The sequence below is a fragment of the Schistocerca serialis genome, chromosome 1, assembly GCF_023864345.2.
Source record: "Schistocerca serialis cubense isolate TAMUIC-IGC-003099 chromosome 1, iqSchSeri2.2, whole genome shotgun sequence".
Lineage (NCBI taxonomy): Eukaryota > Metazoa > Arthropoda > Insecta > Orthoptera > Acrididae > Schistocerca > Schistocerca serialis.
The window spans coordinates 315,563,741-315,584,028 of NC_064638.1; the positions used below are offsets into that span (position 1 = coordinate 315,563,741).

The 20,288-nt window shown below is 39.9% G+C and overlaps 1 protein-coding gene across 1 annotated transcript in view; it reads left to right on the top strand.

Moving 5' to 3' along the window:
• The window catches only part of LOC126470013 (MAP7 domain-containing protein 1-like), a 262,871-nt gene that overhangs the window by 70,892 nt on the left and 171,691 nt on the right, over positions 1–20,288 (top strand). Inside the window, exons 4-6 of the mRNA XM_050097531.1 lie at positions 1,312–1,437; positions 16,702–16,818; positions 16,940–16,994. Of these exons, the coding sequence (XP_049953488.1) occupies positions 1,312–1,437; positions 16,702–16,818; positions 16,940–16,994 (298 nt within the window). The remainder of the gene's footprint in view (positions 1–1,311; positions 1,438–16,701; positions 16,819–16,939; positions 16,995–20,288) is intronic.

Here is a 20,288-nt window from a genome sequence, read left to right on the forward strand (position 1 = left end):
ATATATTTAAAAACAAAAATTATGTGACTTACCATACGAAAGCGCTGGCAGGTCGATAGAAACACAAACAGACACATACATACACACAAAATTCAAGCTTTCACAACAAACTGTTGCCTCATCAGGAAAGAGTCTGTATATGTGTGGATGGATATGTGTATGTGTATGTGTGCGAGTGTATACCCGTCCTTTTTTCCCCCTAAGGTAAGTCTTTCCGCTCCCGGGATTGGAATGACTCCTTACCCTCTCCCTTAAAACCCACTTCCTTTCGTCTTTCCCTCTCCTTCCCTCTTTCCTGATGAGGCAACAGTTTGTTGCGAAAGCTTGAATTTTGTGTGTATGTATGTGTCTGTTTGTGTTTCTATCGGCCTGCCAGCGCTTTCGTATGGTAAGTCACATCATCATATATATAAGACAATAATTTTAAGACAATAATGTTAAGACAATAATTTTACACACATTCAAGCAGTCATCTATGTCATAGAAACTTTTGCTTAAAAAGTATTCTTAAGCTCAGTTTTAAATTTTGTCATCTGTTATTACCTTTATGTACACTGGCTGAGCATTGTAAAGTTTTATTCCAAAATAACTACTTTAACTCATGCATGATGTTTTGGCACTACTCTCTGTCTTGCATATTAGTGTATCTTCCACCTTTAACTTATCACATTTTCAAATCTCATCTGGTGCAGCTCCCAACGATCAGTCTTTCTTGTTCATCTCTTCCAGTAAGTCTCCTATAACCATGGGTACCAGGTGACTTTTCCAAACTCCCCATTTCATAAACCTCACTATTTCATAAACCTCACCAGTTCTTTTCCTTCACTCCTCTTCCTTTCCGCTTCAACTCTTCTGCAAGAAGAAGGTGCCACTGGCTCCAAATGCTTGCAGATTATTGTACAGTACCTTTATATGATTTTTTTCTGCTTCCAATTGGTGAATAGATTTTTCTCCACCCACTTACATACATTGTGTTTTCTTATTCTGATAGAAGGTTCTAGCACATATGTATTTATATACATATAATAGTAGGGACTTGCCCTGGCTTCACATGGATAGCACTAAGTATCTATGAGTGAATGGCTTGTCTGACTAAGCACTAATAAATTATATACACAATCCTTTCTCATAAATTACTTTGCTTATTAGTAAAAAATGTATTGAAATGCATAAAGTAGTTCTTAAGATGGTCTTTCAAATGTAGATAAAAGTTGCAGTAGGGGACTTTGGTATATAATACTGTATGATATTATAATTTTCTAGTGTTTTTTTTTGTTATATTGCAATAAATCATGCAATTCCATGTTTCAGGTTGCTTTCCTAATAGCTGACCGTGCAAAGCTCATGGAAGAAATAGAAGTTTTAAAAAAACTTGGATTTTCTAATGATGTCAATGGAGTTAGTAAGGATGGAGACCTTTTGTCTGAAATAATAAAAGTTTGTATCCACTTCATTTTTTTGTTTCATTATAATTTACATGTGTACCTGTATTCTGCAGGCAACCTGACAATGTGGCAGAAGACACTTCTGATATCTCTATCCCCCCTCCCCTTGACTGTTCCATTCACAAATGGCACATGGGATAAAGTCACTCCCTCTCCCCCTCTCTCTCCTTCTCCCTCTCCCCCTCTCTCCCCCTCCCCCCTCCCCCTCACCCCTCGCCCCTCCCCCTTTCCCCTCCCCCTTCTCTCCCTCCCCCCTCTCCCAATCCCCTCTTTCCCTCCCCTCTCTCCCTCCCCCCCTCTCCCACTCCCCCTCTCTCCCCCTCCCCCTCCCTCCCCCTCCCCCTCTCTCCCTCCCCCTCTCTCCACTCCCCCTCCTCCTCTCCCACTCAACCTCTCCACTCCCCCCTCCCCCTCTCCCCCTCTCCCTCTCAACCTCTCCACTCCCCTCTCCCCCTCTCTCCTCCCCCTCTCCCCTCCCCCTCTCCCCTTCTCCTCTCCCCTCCCCCTCTCCCCCTCCCTCTCTGCTAACCCTCCCCATCTCCCTCCCTCTCCGCCTTGGCCTCGGCCTCCACCTCATGTGAGGCAGCCCTGCTGCTGGGTGCAGGTATTTTTATGCAATACTATTTAGATGACTTGCATGTCAGTGATAATGAACAACAATGAAGATGACACAACAAAATGGTCCCTGAACAGAGAAAATCCCTGACCTGGCTGGGAATCAAACTCAGGCACCTTTGGTTAGCTATCTGCTGTGGTGACTGCACAGTTACTGAGTGGACAATTTAACACATAAGCTTCTAATAACAGGAATGCACTGTGGTGAAGCATCATCATACTCAAGAGCAAGAAAATTAATGTAACCATATGATACCCTTTTAAGATGGGTCCAAAGGGCTTGAAATGCACATTGTTACAAAACATAAATGAGAGTGTTAGTGACTGAAGATGGTGTTTAAGTATACTTTCAAATATTCAGTGTGGTCGCTCCTGCAACTGCAAAATATGGATAAAATTAAATTATAAATATGTTTGCCATTTATAGAATTGGATGATCTTCATTGCGTCATTATGTTGTAAAACATGTAACGAAAGAACTGACTCTCACACTGCTGGTGCATCCAGTCTGTGTATCACCTAGTTGAGTAATTGTTAGCTATAAACCTATAATATACCTCTATAAATGGTGGTGTCGGTTTCTGAGGAACTATTTGTACTTGGGCATTAAAAGTGCCTCTTCCAGAAAATTTCATATTTCTTATAAAACCTCTCAGGCTTACACTAGGGTTTATACAATCACTCACTATGGCATAATAAACTATAAAATCTTTACCACATTCATCAACTACATCATATCAGTTTCTTTCCAATAACACTTTTCTCTCTCCATTTCTTTCTCTCAGTATGTGTGATGTTTTGATCACATGTTTAAGATTTTCACTACGTCCTGGCAGGTAGATTTTTCTCTCTCCATTTCTTTCTCTCAGTATGTGTGATGTTTTGATCACATGTTTAAGATTTTCACTACATCCTGGCAGGTAGATTTTTCTCTCTCTGTTTCTTTCTCTCAGTATGTGTGATGTTTTGATCACATATTTAACATTTGTCACTACATCCTGGCAGCTAGTGAACCAGTCTTGAATATATTGCTAAATGAAGACAATTAGAACCAAACCATAACAATATTATTTTTGTCTTATGCAAAACTATCATTGAAGATATTCAGAGTGTTGGCATCTTTATTGAAGTAGTATCCTATGTAATATTTCAGATAGGAGGGCATACTGTTTATTCACTTCCCTGCAACTGGAAAAAATTCAGTATTCAGTTACTTAAGCCTTTATGTGGACGTTGTGGACCTTTTTCTCCTCATTTTGTCTTTTAACCTTCTTTACCATTTTATAAACACAACTTTTACCATTGTCTTTGTCACTTACGATCCTGATCAGACTAAACCAAGGAGAAAAAGTTCCTTTTTGTGTACCATATTGACTAATACAAATTATAGAGAGTACACTGAAGAAATTGGTACACAGTCCATCAAAATAGGGGAAAAAAACACTGGGATGCTTACCAGTTTACTACATTCTTCTGTAACTGTGCTGCCGCAATACATCTGATTATGTATTGATGTCAAAGTGACAAATGGCCTTCTGCCAAATATCTCTCACTGCCACTGAAAAATCCTGCAGCTCGAAGGCAGCAGCTAACTTTCTTACGCTGACATTGTAAGATTAAATGTGCATTATGAATCTATCGAATATGACCCACCTCGATAGCCGCGTGAGTCAGCAGCTTCTTGTATTCAGGGAGGTATGGTGGCTCCAGACTGAATCCATCCAGTGGATTACTGATGAAGGCTGTTGTGCTGCCCAGCCTGGATGTGTTTTTTAGGGGATTTTTCCGTATCTTATTAGGTGAATACTGGATTGATACCTACATCTTGCCTCAGTTACATGATTCACAAACATTGGTTTACCTGGGATAACATTAGATACAAACAGATGAGGTACACAGATTCCATTCTGGATAGGGGGAGGGTATGGGTGAGGAGTGAGGAATGACATGAAGGGCATCCAGCCACCCTATACTACTAAACATTGCCAAATCAGATTAACATGCCAAACCCTGTGAAGATGTGGGATAAGACCAGGAAAAAGAAAAAGAAGCATCTATCTGAATCTACTTACAGTGGATGTTACATCATACACAGACGATATGAACAGTTCTTTATTGTTCCAGTTGTCCAAACCGTTAACTGGATATGCAGAAATTATACTTCTCTTAAACTGGAAACCCATTGTCTTCATTCCTGCCAATAATTTCCTCTGACTGTATTTAAAGATCATTATAGCCATAATCGAAGTTGTATGTGAATAGATAGTATTGATCTTATGTTGTAATTTTTATTATTTGAAGGAAGTAGGTTGGATGCAGTGAATGGTAAACACAAATGTACTTCACCTGTAGTTGATTTATGTTGTAAAAAAGATCAGAAACGCTAATTAAGTTATAATATCACCACTTTATCATTCGCATTTATTTTTCTTAGCATTCTGCCACTAAAACAAGACTACTGTGAAATGGATAAAGATGACTAAGATTTATCTATATGCACTTTTGACAAAGAAACATATATGGTACAATACATATTTCGTTTAAAGTTAGCATAGAACTGAGCACTTCATGTTTTTATTACTGATAGCAGTCATTTTCACCTTGAGTAAAATAAGTAGAAATGATGCAATAAATCCAAAGAGATTATACAAAAGTAGAAATGCTGGATTCATGTTTTGAAGGAGCAGGAATCATAACTACAACTGATATTTGCCCTGCAGGTATTTATTAATACCTGAGGTGAGAACCAAAATGAATTGTACAATACTGTTGTGGCCTTCATTTTATATGCTGTGTGCTTTTTCTGTAATCTGCTGCTAGTTTCATCACTCTTTAATGCCACCCACCATTTCTTCTTCTTTCTCTCCTCGCACTCCATCTGATCTTTCCTTCGGTGACTTAATTGCAGGCAATTTCTTTGATGTGCATGTCGCAGCTGAGATGTATTCCATTCTTATCTTTTATACTAGTTCTCTTTTCTCTTATGTTATTGGAACTAGGACCTATTTCTTCATTTATCATTTTGCCAGTCCATTTCTTTTCATCATTTTTCTCCACATCCACATTAAAAAAATTCCAAATATTTTCCATTACCTTTTCAGAAGATATTTTACTCATAGGTATCCTACTACCAAAGACCTTATGTTTTCTGTCACAAAGCTATTTTCATGTCTAAAAGATTTTACTTGCCCCAGAGTCTTTTTTTCCAATGGTATTTTGACCTTCATTTCAGCTGATTCATTGGTCTTTCTTACATTTACCCTAATTCTTTACTCTTTTCCCACTTTTAAGATCCTCTGCATCATAAATAACAGTTCTTCTTTTCATTCAGCCAACACAACTTGATCATCTATATTCTCGATTACCATTGTCCCTTCTTCTCCTCCTATTATACATTTTGTTTTTAATGCTTTGTATGCTCAGCATGAAGCTTGAAAACTGTTGGTGACAAACAACTCCCTTCTATAACACCTCTTCAGATACCTGTCTGTCTGTCTCTTCATTGCCAAGCATGAAGCTTGAAAACTGTTGGTGACAAACAACTCCCTTCTATAACACCTCTTCAGATACCTGTCTCATCTGTCTCTTCATTGCCAACTGTCACTACCATTTTCTGTTTTGTGTAGAGTTCCTTTATGCATTTTCTGCTTTTTCCAGTCTACACCAACATCCTTTAAGGTCTTCAGGAGGATATTCTAGTACACTTTGGCGGACTCCTTTTTCCAGTCAAGAAAATATATGCATAACCCAGTTAACTTCTTGCACTTTTTGTCCTGTAATCCTCAAACATCCAGTAGTATATCATATTCCTGTTCTAAACCCAAACTGATGCTGTCCAGTGTTTTCTTCAATTTTGCTGTATAGTCTTCTGAGTAAAAGCCTGCACACAACATTTGAAGTGTGACTTGTGAAATTAATAGTCCTGTAATCTTTACATTCTGTGGCATTGTGTTTCTTTGGTGAAAGGGCAAGTATAGTTTTACCTAGATCCTCTGGCCAAATGCCCTTGTGCATCTTCTTTCTTCACCTCAGAGACATGAATAATATGAAACTGAGTACATTCATAATACATTTTCACAAATAAACTGTTAGAATTATAGAGACGTAGCACATGTGTAAGCTGACTAGCATCCTATGAACACCCATTTAGCAATATAATGGGTGGTTATAATTATACTTTCCCCATTTAACATATTATAACATGGAAAATAATTACCTTACGAGTACCAGACTTGGTAGCATTCATGTCAAGGACATGGGGAAAAGAAATAATGCAGAATCACTTCAATTGAAATACTTCCAATTTGCTGCTATGGTACATCATACCATTACACACTGATACCATTACCGCTACAAAATGGGCTCAATATGGCACTCATCAGTGTCCAGAAGAGTCTGAAAGTGCAGGATTGCATTCTGCACAGCAGAATGAAGTATGACCGAAGGTATGCTGGCCACCTCTCTAGATATTCTGTGTGTGCTTCAGATCAGCACATATGTGAATACTCCCCTGGTAAACCCTGTTCTTCAGATAGCCACACATCCAGAAATCACAGGATGTGAGATCAAGTGATCATGCTGGCCAAGCATTTGCAAATGATTGGCTGATAATTTGATCATTTCCAAATGTGTTTCAGAGAAGCAGGTGAACTTCGCGAGTGATGTGCGATGGTGCCCCATCTTGCATGAAAACTGTTGAGTTCAATGTGTCGCTCTCCTGTAGGGTGGGTATGACACGCTGGTGAAGCATTGATGGCCAGTCACACTGCACATCTTTGGTCCTGGGGCACCAACCTGTTCAAAGAAAGGTTGGGCCAATGATGAATGTAGCCATGAAGCCTCACCAAACAGTGACACTGTAACAGTTCTGGCACTAAATGTAACTGGGTTTTCTCTTTTGATGCTAGTCAATTGTTGGGATGAGCATTACTGCAAAGGGCATTTGATTCTAATGCATTATGTCAGAGTGAAAATACTAAATAAATTAACTTTTCTCTCTTAAGAACATGTGGGCAGGGTGGGTTCTTCCTTGGCTCGGGTATGAGGTAGAATGAAACAGCATTTTTACATAAGATAACTTTTATTGAAAGTTTCGTACAACTGTATCTTACTGGATGTTCTGGTTCGGAGAACGGCAGCTGTGTCGTTTGCGTAGCCTTCTGCTGCGGCGGCGTCTGATTACGCGTGGCAGTGTGTATCTTGTATTTTCGTCTCGCCCAGCTGACTGGAGACGCGCCTCGTGCTGTGGCCCGTTTAATTATTGAGAGCGAAGTCGTGCATCGGATGGTGGTACCTTGGATGTGGCGTCCCAGTGTTTCTCTTCTCTAAGTGGCCGCGTGTGTTGTGCGTCGGCCAGCGGAGCAGCGTGGCGCGGCGGGGGAGGCCAGTGTCCCGGACTCGAACAACGGACTCCCTCTTGCCAGTCTTCAGCTGTCAGATCTTCATCCCAGCTCACAGGTGACTGCTGAAGTGAGGCCGTCTCCTTCCCGTCCTCACGAGTCACCCGGGTACATAAAAATCAGACTTCAAATACCTTTTAACTTCTGTCTTCTGGCGCCGCGGCTGCTGCTTGCTATTCCATTACAGCGGCAGACTTGGTGCGTCTGTGCATGATGCAGTCTCTTCTTGCATGACGGTCTTCAGCACTGAAACTGACTGAAAACTACTGCTACGCTTCTTCACTTCTTCGTCTCTCGTCTGTCGAGCCCACTGCATCTCGCGTATGTATTCACTTCAGTTTACTGGAGGTGAACGACGTCACGGTCATTGCCTCTTCTGTCACGTTGAGAAGCTTCTCGAAGAATCTTCTTAATGTCGGTCATTGGCTCTTGGAATGTAGGCGAGGGCCTTTGATCACATGTGACGATTGAGAAACACGGGAGCTGGTCATTGCCTCTTCTGTCACGTTGAAAAGCTTCTTGAAGAATCTTCTTAACGTCGGTCATTGGCTCTTGGAATGTAGGCGAGGGCCTTTGCTCACATGCGACAACTGAGAAACACGTGAGCCGGTCGGGCGATGCCCTGACGGCTGAATCGACAGCGTCCGCTTATGTGGAACTTGCTGACTTCATGCTCATTGTCTCTTCTGCTCTGCTGTTCTGCCCGCTGTTTGCCAGTGTGTAATTCTTCTAAACTAAACTAAGTTTTTCATTTATTTTCTAATTTCTACTTCACTTTGATTTCACTAATTTATTTACTTAAGTACCACTCAACATTCCTCCACCCTTCAGAGAAATTCGCCCTTGAATTTACCACTCAACATTCCTCCACTCTTCACACGGCAAAAGCACTAACACAAGCAATGAAAACTCTCGACTTAGAAGATTACACACGCTTCACATTAAGTATGTTGAAAATACTTTAGCACTTTACTAAAGCACTGTACGCTCATGAATCACATAGTTCATACATAATTCGTTGTAATAAGTGTAACAAATCTTGATGGCAATGAATAAACAAAAAATAGATTTTTCACGTAGAAAATTACGTAGCAACACCTGTTTAATCTATCCTATACCGATGCAAGAATATCTATTCTACAGTATTGTTTATTTTAACATGAGACTGTTTAATAAAGATTGAAGTACTATAAACAAAATTAATACACTAATGCTCAAAAGTAACCACTGAAGTACACCAGTTAAGAGTGTGGTATCCAATGAACAGGTATTTGATGAAGTGGTATATTATAATTAGCTTATTTTGTCGTCTTAAATAAAAGAAAACTGTACAAAGCAGAAACACCAACACAAAGGTTCCAGATATACCCGTTCCTAGCATTATAATTTTAGTTTTGTGTTCACTTTTTAATTTTAAGACATGTTGCATCATAACAATGGCATCAATTTTGCCTTGCTGTGTGAGTTTATGAATATATCTAATGACTTCAGAAGGGAACTGTCAAGGGAGTAATTCAGGTAGGATAGGTTTTGTGTAGGAAATGTTTGCATGGCGTCTTCTGGAAAAGCAAACAACATGGTTATTGATCTACCAACCTAGTAAAAACAAAAATGAAGAATAGAAGGAATACATTGTTAACTACAAGATCTACATCAATCTACGTTCAACCTTTTTTTCTTAAAAAATAAACCATTATCATTTATTAATTATCTACATTTGTGTACTATCCACAGTCTACTGAGATTCCACTAGGACATTCGCACTCTTGGTCGAAGATTGTATGGTGCCATGTCTGTATGTTGTGCTGGCGTGGCCACTCTGTTTCCTTTTCGGGTACTACCTCCACCCTTCGGAAAAGCAGACACTATTGTTGAAGGAATTACATCTGGAGCACCCTTAAAAGGTTTTAAACGACTTGCATGGACAATAGTAGTTTGGGTGGGCAGTTGCAGTTTAACGTTGACTGGTGACGTGATCTCAATAATTTGATAAGGACCTCTGTAGTTTGTTACAAATTTCTTCGTTTTTCCTTTCGCAATATATGGGGTTGACAGCATCACCCACTGACCGATTTTGTAATTTGGATATTTAGCTTGGGCATTACCTAATCTTTCCTGTCATTCCAAAGCCTTTGTATTAGATTTTTGAACCTTTTTCCATACATCCTTCATCATTCGACTGAAATCTCTTACTGTTTCTCCGACTTTTCCGTTTTTCTGCCTGATTGCATCAAAAGGGGACGGCATTTTTCTCCCATAGACCACTTCATAAGGTGACATGCCAGTTCCTTCATGCGTTTTGGCGTTGTATACTGACACGATTATTGGTAAATACGTATCCCAATTAGAATGTTGTTCGTTAATATAATAACTAAGCATGTTGCCAATTGTCCGTTGAACTCTTTCTGTGCGCCCGTTGCACTGAGGGTGTAACGGAGTTGTGCGTAATTTACGTGTTTTTAGTAAGTGGCATAGCTGTTTCATTAATGCAGACATAAAATTAGATCCCTGATCTGTGATAATAGCTTCAGGTATGCCAAATTTAAGTATCCAGTTGTTAACTAAAGCTTGGGCAACTGTATTTGCTTGCTGATCTGGGAGACTCACCATAGCTAGGTAGTGTGAAAAGTGATCTATAATTGTAAGAACATACTTGTTACCAGCAGGTGTTTTATGATATGGCCCGTAGAGATCCAGTCCACAGATTTGAAATGGACATGAACCTCGGGGAGCCTCTGTAAGGGTATTTTTAAAAGAGAAAGTTCAGCTCATTGTGCGCACGCAATGCAATTATGAACATACTGCGCAACATCCTGCTTTCTGGTTTGCCACCAAAATCGCTCTGCTACGCATCTTTCGGTTGTCCGCTGTCCACCGTGTCCTGCAAGGATATGATCGTGGGCCTCTGCCATTATTTCTTGTCTATGGTGTTGGGGAACAATAATTCGCGGTCCAAGTTTTGTTTTACAGCATAATACACCATCTTCCAAGCAAAATTGTTTTTGAGTTGCGTATTTTTTGCATTCTGTATCCTCATCTTGTGCCTTTGTCCAGTCCTCAGTATCTCGGCCTGTTGCTTCCAAAAGTGCTATTTTCCGACTTAGGCAATCTGCATTCGTGTGTTTTTTGCCTGGTTTGTGGATAACTTTGAAATCCATTTTGGAAAGACATAGGGCCCAACGGGTAAGACGACTAGATGGATCCTTTAACCCAAGCAACCATTTTAAAGCTGCGTGGTCTCTAATAACCTTGAATTTTCTACCATACAAGTAGCATTTAAAGTATTTGATGCCATAAATAACACTTAACAATTCCTTCACTGTTGTGGAATAATTTCTTTTTGCCGTTGTTAGTTGTCTCGAAGCGTAGGCTATGGGGTGTTCCACGCCGTTAATATTCTGACTCAAAACAACTCCTACTGAATGACCACTTGCGTCACAGGATAAAATAAATTCTTTATTATAATCTGGGTAGGCTAATACTGGACTGTGTGTTAACTTATCTTTAAGGGTTTGAAATGCTGATTCACAATCTTCAGACCAATGAAATTTTGCACCTTTTTCAATAATTGGGTTAAGGGTCGGGCAATTTCAGCCAAATTTTGAACATATTTTCGGTAACAAGATGCGAGACCATTGAAACTTTGTACTTCTTTAACGCGTTGTGGTGTTGGGAAGTCCTTAACAGCCGTAATTATTCAAGGATCTGTTTTAATTCCTTTTTCACTAATGACATGCCCTAGGCATGTAACCTCTGTCAATGAAAAACTACATTTTTCCATATTTAATGTTAATTTAGCTTTTCTAAGTCTCTGAAAACATTACGCAGGCGCACAGCATGTTCATTAATGTCTTTGGAGAATACAATAATATCGTCTAGATATACACAACATTGCTGAGTTTTGAGTCCTCGCAATACTCCATCGAGTAGTCTTTGAAAAGTTGCTGGTGCATTTTTCAAACCGAAAGGCATTCTTTTAAATTGCCAGTGGCCTCCAGGGGTAGAAAATGCTGTTTTATGCCTATCTTCAGGTGCAACTTCCAATTGATGATATCCGCTATGTAAATCGATTGTTGAAAAGTATTTACTGTTACCTAAACTGTCAATGATATCTGTAATGTTTGGAAGAGGATAAACATCTGAGAAAGTTTGTTTGTTAAGGTGTCTGTAGTCACAACAAAATCTATATCGTTTCGTACCGTCGGGAGACTTCTTTGGAATAATTACGATATTTGAATTATAAGGCGAATCAGAATATTCTATAATTCCATCTTTTAGATGCTGTTTTACAAATTCATCCAGTACTGGCTGTAAGTGATGCGGAACTCTATAAGGCTTCCTATAAACTGGGGGGCTATTTCCTGTTGGGATCCTATGCTGTGTGATATCTGTTGCTAGCAATGGACCTTCCGCATTAAATAAATCTTGGAACTCAACTAAAACTGCTTCTATCGTGTCTCTGTCATTTCCTTTCAAATGCTCAATCTTCTGGCATAATGCGGTTTTATAGTCGTCTGGTTTCTGACCATTATCAATATCTGACCAAATGAAATCTTCTTCTTCAAAAGTACTGGCTGTAGCTACTAATATTCCCTTATGCAACTCTTTGTCCTCCACTCCGAAATTGTCAATATGTACCGGTACTTTTCTTTCTTCCTCAACGTCTTGAACCCGTACAATACTTCTACGTACAAAACAATGTGATACGTCTAATTCCTCATTTTCCTCCAATAGCTCTATTAGACACACTGTATCTGTAGGTAACTCGGGGTCAACGGTCATCCAGAGAAGTTTTCCTGAGCCAAATGGTATCTTATCCCATGAATCAACCTTCAAGGACGTTGCACGCAGTATAGTTGATTTCGCCTTCCGGTTGGGGAAATCTTGCGGCAGCGGGCCCTTTGCAGTGGTGTCACCTAGCTGAAACACTATTCCCCTAAGTTCTACAGTTTGCTGTCTGAGGTCGATTTTAGCGTGATGTTTATTCAGGAAATCCAACCCTAGGATCACGTCGTACCCGTCAGTTACCTTTGTTACCACTTTTACATCTTCTTGAAATTGTACACTGTGAATATAGAAAATCAATTATGTACATCCTGATGACTTCACTATACCTCCTTCTATTCCACTCAATCTATACCTTGGAGGGTCATATTTCTTTTCTCCATTGCATTCATTACACTATTGATACGTTTGCGCCTGTATCAACCAGTGTCCTTGCTTCTTTATCCTGTATGGTAGCAGATAACCAGCATTCCGCCTTCACATTCGCCTTAAAGGCATGAAATTTTATTGGGAACGCCTGGTGGCGGCTCCGACATTCCCGTTTGAGTTTAACTGATTTCTATTTCCAAAAACTTTCTTAGACCTGCATTCCTTGAATGTGTGACCTATTCTTTGACAATTAGTGCATTGAGGTTGTTTGCAATTTTTTGCTATATGGCCCTGTTGATCACACCTATAACATCGTACTCCTGCTGACAATACATTTCGCTTCTCCTTGTATCTGGTGGCAATGTCTATTTCTTCGAAAGCCGTCGCCACAGATACAGCTTCTGCTAAATTTTTAGGAAACTCTGCTCTGACACGACGGGACGTTTCAGGAGGTAACCCACGTAAAAATGTATCCAGAGCTCTATCTTCTGCCTCTTTTAAAATAACTTTATTTGCTTCATCACTTGTTGTCAACTGATAGGTGTTAATATTAACTTTTGTAATCCTATCTACAAAGCTTTCTAACGACTCGTTTTGCCTCTGAGTGATAGTGTTTAACTGTTCCCTATAAAATCTACAGCTGTTTTGTTTTTGAAAACGTTTAAGCAATCCTTTCTTCAATTCCTCAAATGTTGCAGCATTCCGTAATTCTTCATGGTATAATACGTGTGCTTTAGCCTCTCCTATCAATCTTAACTTTGTCATTTGTAAGAGCTGTTCATTTGACCATGATCCTAACTTTGCAGCTGCTACTAAATCATCACAAAAGGCTGTTATGTCTTCACCAGGTTTACCTGAAAAAGGAGTTACCAAGGCTGCTGCTGAGGAATCTAGGGTGGGAGGGATTGAACTGGTTTGCCTAACCTCACTCAACTGTTTAAATAATGCATTATTATCATTTTTAAGCTGTGCTATCTGATTAACTAAGCTCTGAATAGCTTCATCAGTAGAAACCGCTTGTGATGCTGACTCTGACTTTGTACGATTTCGTGTCATCATTTTACAAACTGTTAGTTGCACAATCTTACCACACTGAATGAAAAGGATGTTTAAATATTTTCGACAAACTCTTAAAATTATGAGAGAAAATGCACTTCTAAATAAAGAAAATATTACGACTGCTATGCAAACCTATATCCTTTCATACATTAAACAATACAAACTGTGGACCTTCAGTGACTGTCATTCACACCTCATATTGAGCCAAGGGTTTTTTCTCTGACACCAAATGTAACAGTTCTGCCACTAAATGTAACTGGGTTTTCTCTTTTGATTCTAGTCAATTGTCGAGATGAGCATTACTGCAAAGGGCATTTGATTCTAAGGCATTATGTCAGGGTGAAAATACTAAATAAATCAACTTTTCTCTCTTAACAACATGTGGGCAGGGTGGGTTCTTCCTTGGCTTGGGTATGAGGTAGAATGAAACAGCATTTTTACATAAGATAACTTTTATTGAAAGTTTCGTACAACTGTATCTTACTGGATGTTCTGGTTCGGAGAACGGCAGCTGTGTCGTTTGCGTAGCCTTCTGCTGCGGCGGCGTCTGATTACGTGTGGCAGTGTGTATCTCGTGTCGCCGTCTCGCTCCGCTGACTGGAGACGCACCTCGTGCTGTGGCCCATTTAATTATTGAGAGCGAAGTCGTGCATCGGATGGTGATACCTTGGATGTGGCGTCCCAGTGTTTCTCTTCTCTAAGCGGCCACGTGTGTTGTGCGTCGGCCAGCGGAGCGGCGTGGCGCGGTGGGGGAAGGCCAGTGTCCCGGACTCGAACAACGGACTCCCGCTTGCCAGTCTTCGGCTGTCAGATCTTCATCCCAGCTCACAGGTGACTGCTGATGTGAGGCCGTCTCCTTCCCGTCCTCACGAGTCACCCGGGTACATAAAAATCAGACTTCAAATACCTTTTAACTTCCATCTTCTGGCACCGCGGCTGCTGCTTGCTATTCCATTACAGTGGCGGACTTGGTGCGTCTGTGCATGATGCAGTCTCTTCTTGCATGATGGTCTTCAGCACCGAAACTGACTGAAAACTACTGCTACGCTTCTTCACTTCTTCGTCTCTCGTCTGTCGGGCCCACTGCGTCTTGCGTATTTATTTACTTCAGTTTACTGGAGGTGAACGACTTCACGGTCATTGCCTCTTCTGTCACGTTGAAAAGCTTCTCGAAGAATCTTCTTAACGTCGGTCATTGGCTCTTGGAATGTAGGCGAGGGCCTTTGCTCACATGCGACAACTGAGAAACACGTGAGCCGGTCGGGCGATGCCCTGACGGCTGAATCGATAGCGTCCGCTTATGTGGAACCTGCTGACTTGATGGTCATTGTCTCTTCTGCTCTGCTGTTCTGCCCGCTGTTTGCCAGTGTGTAATTCTTCTAAACTAAACTAATTTTTTCATTTATTTTCTAATTTCTACTTCACTTTGATTTCACTAATTTATTTACTTAAGTACCACTCAACAACACATTGACTATACAGAGGAACTTCATGCACAGTGACTGGAGGTGAAGATCCCCACACTCAGCAGTTCAGTGTGTTGTGATCACCCATCAGAGAAAAATGAGCTTTAGATGTCCACTGGATGGTCCAGGGCCAGCCCTCATCAACTCCTCGAGCCCTCAAGAAAGTGGAGAGCGAAGTCAACACATCGTTGTGCTTCCTTAGGGCAAGCTGCAGTACAGTTTGGATCTGTACGGATACCATTCTCAAATGGTTCGAAGTACCTTCCATACTGTGGACCAAGGAAAGTTCAACTGTCTTGACACAACATACACAGTGCCTGGCAATCGGGAATTGCATGCAGCATTGTCTACCATAGCCACTGAGATTTCAACCACCTGTGGTGCAACCTATAATCGTCCTCTTCCTGGAGGGATGCCCAGTTTTCCAGTTGATTCAGACTTCTTCATCACACTGTGCACAGCAGGTGGAGAAATAGGATCTTCCTGTAATCCTTTCAGCTGGGGATATTCTCAAAGTGCAGCTGCAGCATTACTGTTGTTTTGATAATAGAACTTCACCAATAATGCCCTGATCCATTTATCCAAGCTCATGTTGGCATGTCAACAAGTGCACTGCAACCATTCAGGTGTGTGACACTATGAATCACAATGACTGATCATGGCACCTGGTGGCCAGAGTTGGAACTGGACAGTGGTGCTGTGACACAGGGAAATCAGGCATCCCATACTCTGGACATTAATGCTACCAAGTTTGGTAGTCACATGGTAATTAGTTTCCATGTTATAACATGTTAAATAGGGAAAGTTTAATTATAACCAACCAGTACATATTTAGAGGACCACAGTTAATAAAATTGAGATAGTCTGGATGATTAATTGGCTCAATTTGGGCAGAGGCTCTTACGGAGCTAACAGAGAGTAGAGTGCAATCATTTTGCAGGAAGGCTCATAGAGCATAAGAGCAAGTGAAACAGAGATGAGAGAACTTGTTGACATTGTGGGCTAATAAGAGCAGTGTGTCTTGGCCCTGGGTTCAGTTCACAAGCATGACATCAGTGAATTTGAACCAAGAAAGGATTTTATCATGTGAGTGGCTGGAAAGAATATAATTCCTATGATATTTTTGTCTACCCCTCCTTTTAGATATATAGACTTACACCTCCTCCAAACTGTTCTCGTAGTGGTATCCACCTGTCCTCCACCAATTTCCTTTTCCAATTCTTTCCATCAAATTTGCTGGTGTGCAATCTACAATTATGTCCATTTGGGAGCCCTCCCTGTCACCTATGCCCCTTTGTTGCAATCCTGTTCCCAAGATGTCCATTACTTAGCATCTTGTCCCTTCATCACACTCTATACTCGTGGTGTCCACCTCAGCCACAGTAAAAGACAGAATAGAATGAATCAAGTTTGTTCATGAATGAGATAGCAGATCTGTGCAATTTAATATCCGACCTTCAGTATTTTCCTTCATGAGTACGAACTTACAGCATAAATGATGAATTTTTGTTTTAATATGTATTTCTTGTGATACATTAAAACATATTACTTTTACATCTGCAGGTATCATCAGAGAAAGAAGTGTTGCGCAGGGAAGTAAATGAGATGTGTGATCGTGTGCAGTTGTTGGAGAAAGCTTCAAGACAACTAGAGCTGGACAATGAAAGACTTGCTTTTAAGGTAATTTCATTCATAAAGTGCTTGTACTGCTTTGTTATCATTCATAACATGACTAATCTTTCCAGTGTTGTTTCTTTTTTGACTAACATCTTACTCTTGTTTTTCTTTGTATAATGTACAGTTATCTGAAGCATTGGCAGAACTTGAAGAAAGAGAAGCTCAATTGAAACATTTAGGTGTGTGAGTAATAGTTGGTGCCCTTTGCACAATTGGCATCAGATAGTACAGACATTTTCTCCTGCATGTTGTGAAAGTAAATGCACTCTTCACAGAGTGAAGGAATCAACTATTAGCACTGCTTATATAGTTTATGATCACGTACCTTGCATGATGGTTGATTTAGTTAGGTTCTGATTTTATGCACATGGCTTTAATAAAATCATAATATCTACAAAAAATCAAGCAACAATCATGGAAACAGATAAATTGAGTTGGTATTTTCACTGACTGTGTGTCACTAGGATGAGCTTTATTTGCAATTATCTTAGTGTAAACTTTGGTTAACTACGTATTCTACCAATGCAGTATGCATCTTGTAAGAATTCACAAGGAATGTGTTGAACAGTGGTTATGAAGAAAGTACTCCTCTTGCCTTTAGGCTGATACACTCACTGATGAATGATTGGACAAAAGGTTCAGTACGCTTTTTCTTAGAAAAAAGGTTTCTTTAATCTTTTCACCAAACTGAGACAGTGTGGATAAACAATGCCACGTGCTGGCCTGCCCTGCAGAAGTGTAGCACATGGCTTGATTACATTTTCACTGGGACTAAAAAAGTGTAAGGTGAGGTCGCTTGACAGCAAGGTGCTTAGCATGCATAACACTTTGGAAATGAGTAACAAAAACAATAATAAAATCTGTAATTGTGGACACAATTATGTACTCAATCTTTCCTGGTCCCTGGGTTAGTTGGATCTGGATAAAAAAAATGGAACAAATAAATAAAAGTGCTCACCAGTAATTTTATGGGTCAAGCTCTTTATTTTTTTCAAGCAAAGGCAGAACATTCACCCATCTAAGGAGTCAGATAAGTTGCTGTTTGTGGGAGTAGTATGGTGCATTATCACCTATAATAACACAGTTGTCCTCAGGGTGAGGAAGAAATTTGGAAAACCAAGATTCAAAAGACTTGCTGTTCATTTCTTCATGGTAGTCATGGGGCTTTTTCAACTCGAAAGTCCACAAACACTCATCCACAAAACCTGTCTCTCACCCAATATGCTTTATTGTTAGTCTTTTTCCTTTCCCAGATGGTTCTTTGTTTCCTGTAGACAACCCAGATAGAAAGGCTTCCGTAGCTGATGGCACTGAATCATCTACCTAGATTTTATTAAATATATGGCCTGCATTTAGCCAGGTCTTATCCAAGTAATAATTTTTTTCTAACTTACTGGCATGCTGACTTTATTGTCCATAGAATGACCTATTCTTTGTCGCTCAGCATGCTTTTACATCCATGATTAATGTATCTGAAATTCATCTCTTTCAATAAAGAGTGACATGTGACTCATCTGAAGTCCAGCAGATCAGAAACTTCATTAACAGAAGCAAAGACTTTATCAATGGTAGGCAGCTCATTGCAAAAGAAAAACTGGTGCACTTTCTTTCTTATGGCATTTCTGTCAAAGTCATCAACATTTTGAATTATCAGACAAGCCACTGACCCCAGTGGAATGTGCAGTTTTAGCAACAATTTCTGATTTTATTGTTGATGGATGGTGGATGTAAATCACGTTCTGTCATGTATGCATTTGGGATCATTTTCTCCTCTGAACTGCTTAATGCTGATCTTTTTACTTGTTACTTAGTTGGAGAATGCAAACATGTCTTGAGTTTCAGTAGAACTTGACATATAGATGTTTAATGCTGGAGGATACACAAAGGATTGTATCATAAAAAAAGAAGAAAAAGATAAAAATGCATAAACAAGACTTGCTCTAAACAAAAATAATAATGTTTACATTTCCTTACTTACAATGTATAAATTCCACTTACACAACTTTGCTGACTTCCTTAACAGCAGAGTGTAAGGTGACAATAGCCCGTACTGAAAGAATCATGCACCCCTGGCAACTGCTGCTAATGTGCTGCAATTAGCATGTTACTCAGATTGTTTACTTCTGTTGTCCCATCTCCACAAATAAACTTTAGATACCTAACACAAAACACTCACATGTACGTGCATATGAGTAAATATTGTAACATTACTGTTGTTAGAAATGGCAAAGGATGAGAAATGTGACAACAAAGGAATATCCAGCAAACGTGCATAAATAAAAAGTGGGAGGGAAGGAGGTTGGGAACAGGGAATGGGATGAAAGGGTAGTGAGGACAGAAGAAATATGACCTACTGACAAATGAAAATTATGCAAGCAGCATAAAAATGAATAAATAACTAAGAAATGAAATGACGAGGATAGTTACATAAACATTAACGATTCACTACAGGTCAGCTACATCCTCTACTAGAATTTGGAATATGTTTCTTTTTATTCATAAGTGGAGAACAAAATCAAACAAAGTAAAATCCAGGTTGGAATAATGATAATATTTTGAAAAGCTAAGATCGGTTATCACACTACTGGCCACAGAGGCCAAACTGAAGACAGCCATTTGGTAGGGTCTGCAGGGCAGGGAGGGGTGGAAAAGGAGAGAAGTAGAGGAGGAGAAATAGACTAGTGGGTACACTGGTTGAGTAGAAACTGTGTACTTCTGGAGAGGGAACAGGAAAGGAGATGGTTTGGAGGAGGACATGACCTAGTGAAGTTTGAGGTTTGAGATTGGGGAGGGAGGGGGGGGGGGGGAGGTTACAGTAACTTAGAATATACTGCAGGGAAAGTTCCCAACTGCACTATTCAGAAACTTTGGTGTTGATAGTATGGATTCAGAGGACAAAGGCTGTAAAGCAGTCTCTGAAGTGAAGCAAATTGTGTTGGTAAGCATGTTCAGCAACTGGGTGGTACGGTTGTATGTGATGGTTAAGTATGGAGCTGTTGCATCAGCATACTCTGAAAGGAACCTAATTGGTATACAGTCTGGACCAGAATACTCGCTTTTATTAAGTGATTTAAGTTGTTTCACTACTCTGAGGATATATACTTCTATGTTACTCTTGTTGGCAGCTGTTCTTGATTCGAATTCTGGAATATTTACTTTGTCTTCTTTTGTGAAGGCATTTTGGAAGGCTGTGTTTAGTAACTCTGCTTTGACAGCACTGTCTTCAATAGTATCTCCATTGCTATCATGCAGAGAAGGCATTGATTGAGTCTTGCTCCTAGCATACTTCACATATTACTAATCTCTTTGGATTTTCTGCCAGGTTTCAAGACAAAGTTTTGTTGAGGAAACTATTACAAGCATCTTGCATTGACGTTCATTTTAAATTTTGAGCTTCTGTAAAAGGTCGCCAGTCTTGGAGATTTTGCATCTATTTAAATGTTGCATGTTTTTTTTTTTTTTTTTTTTGTTGT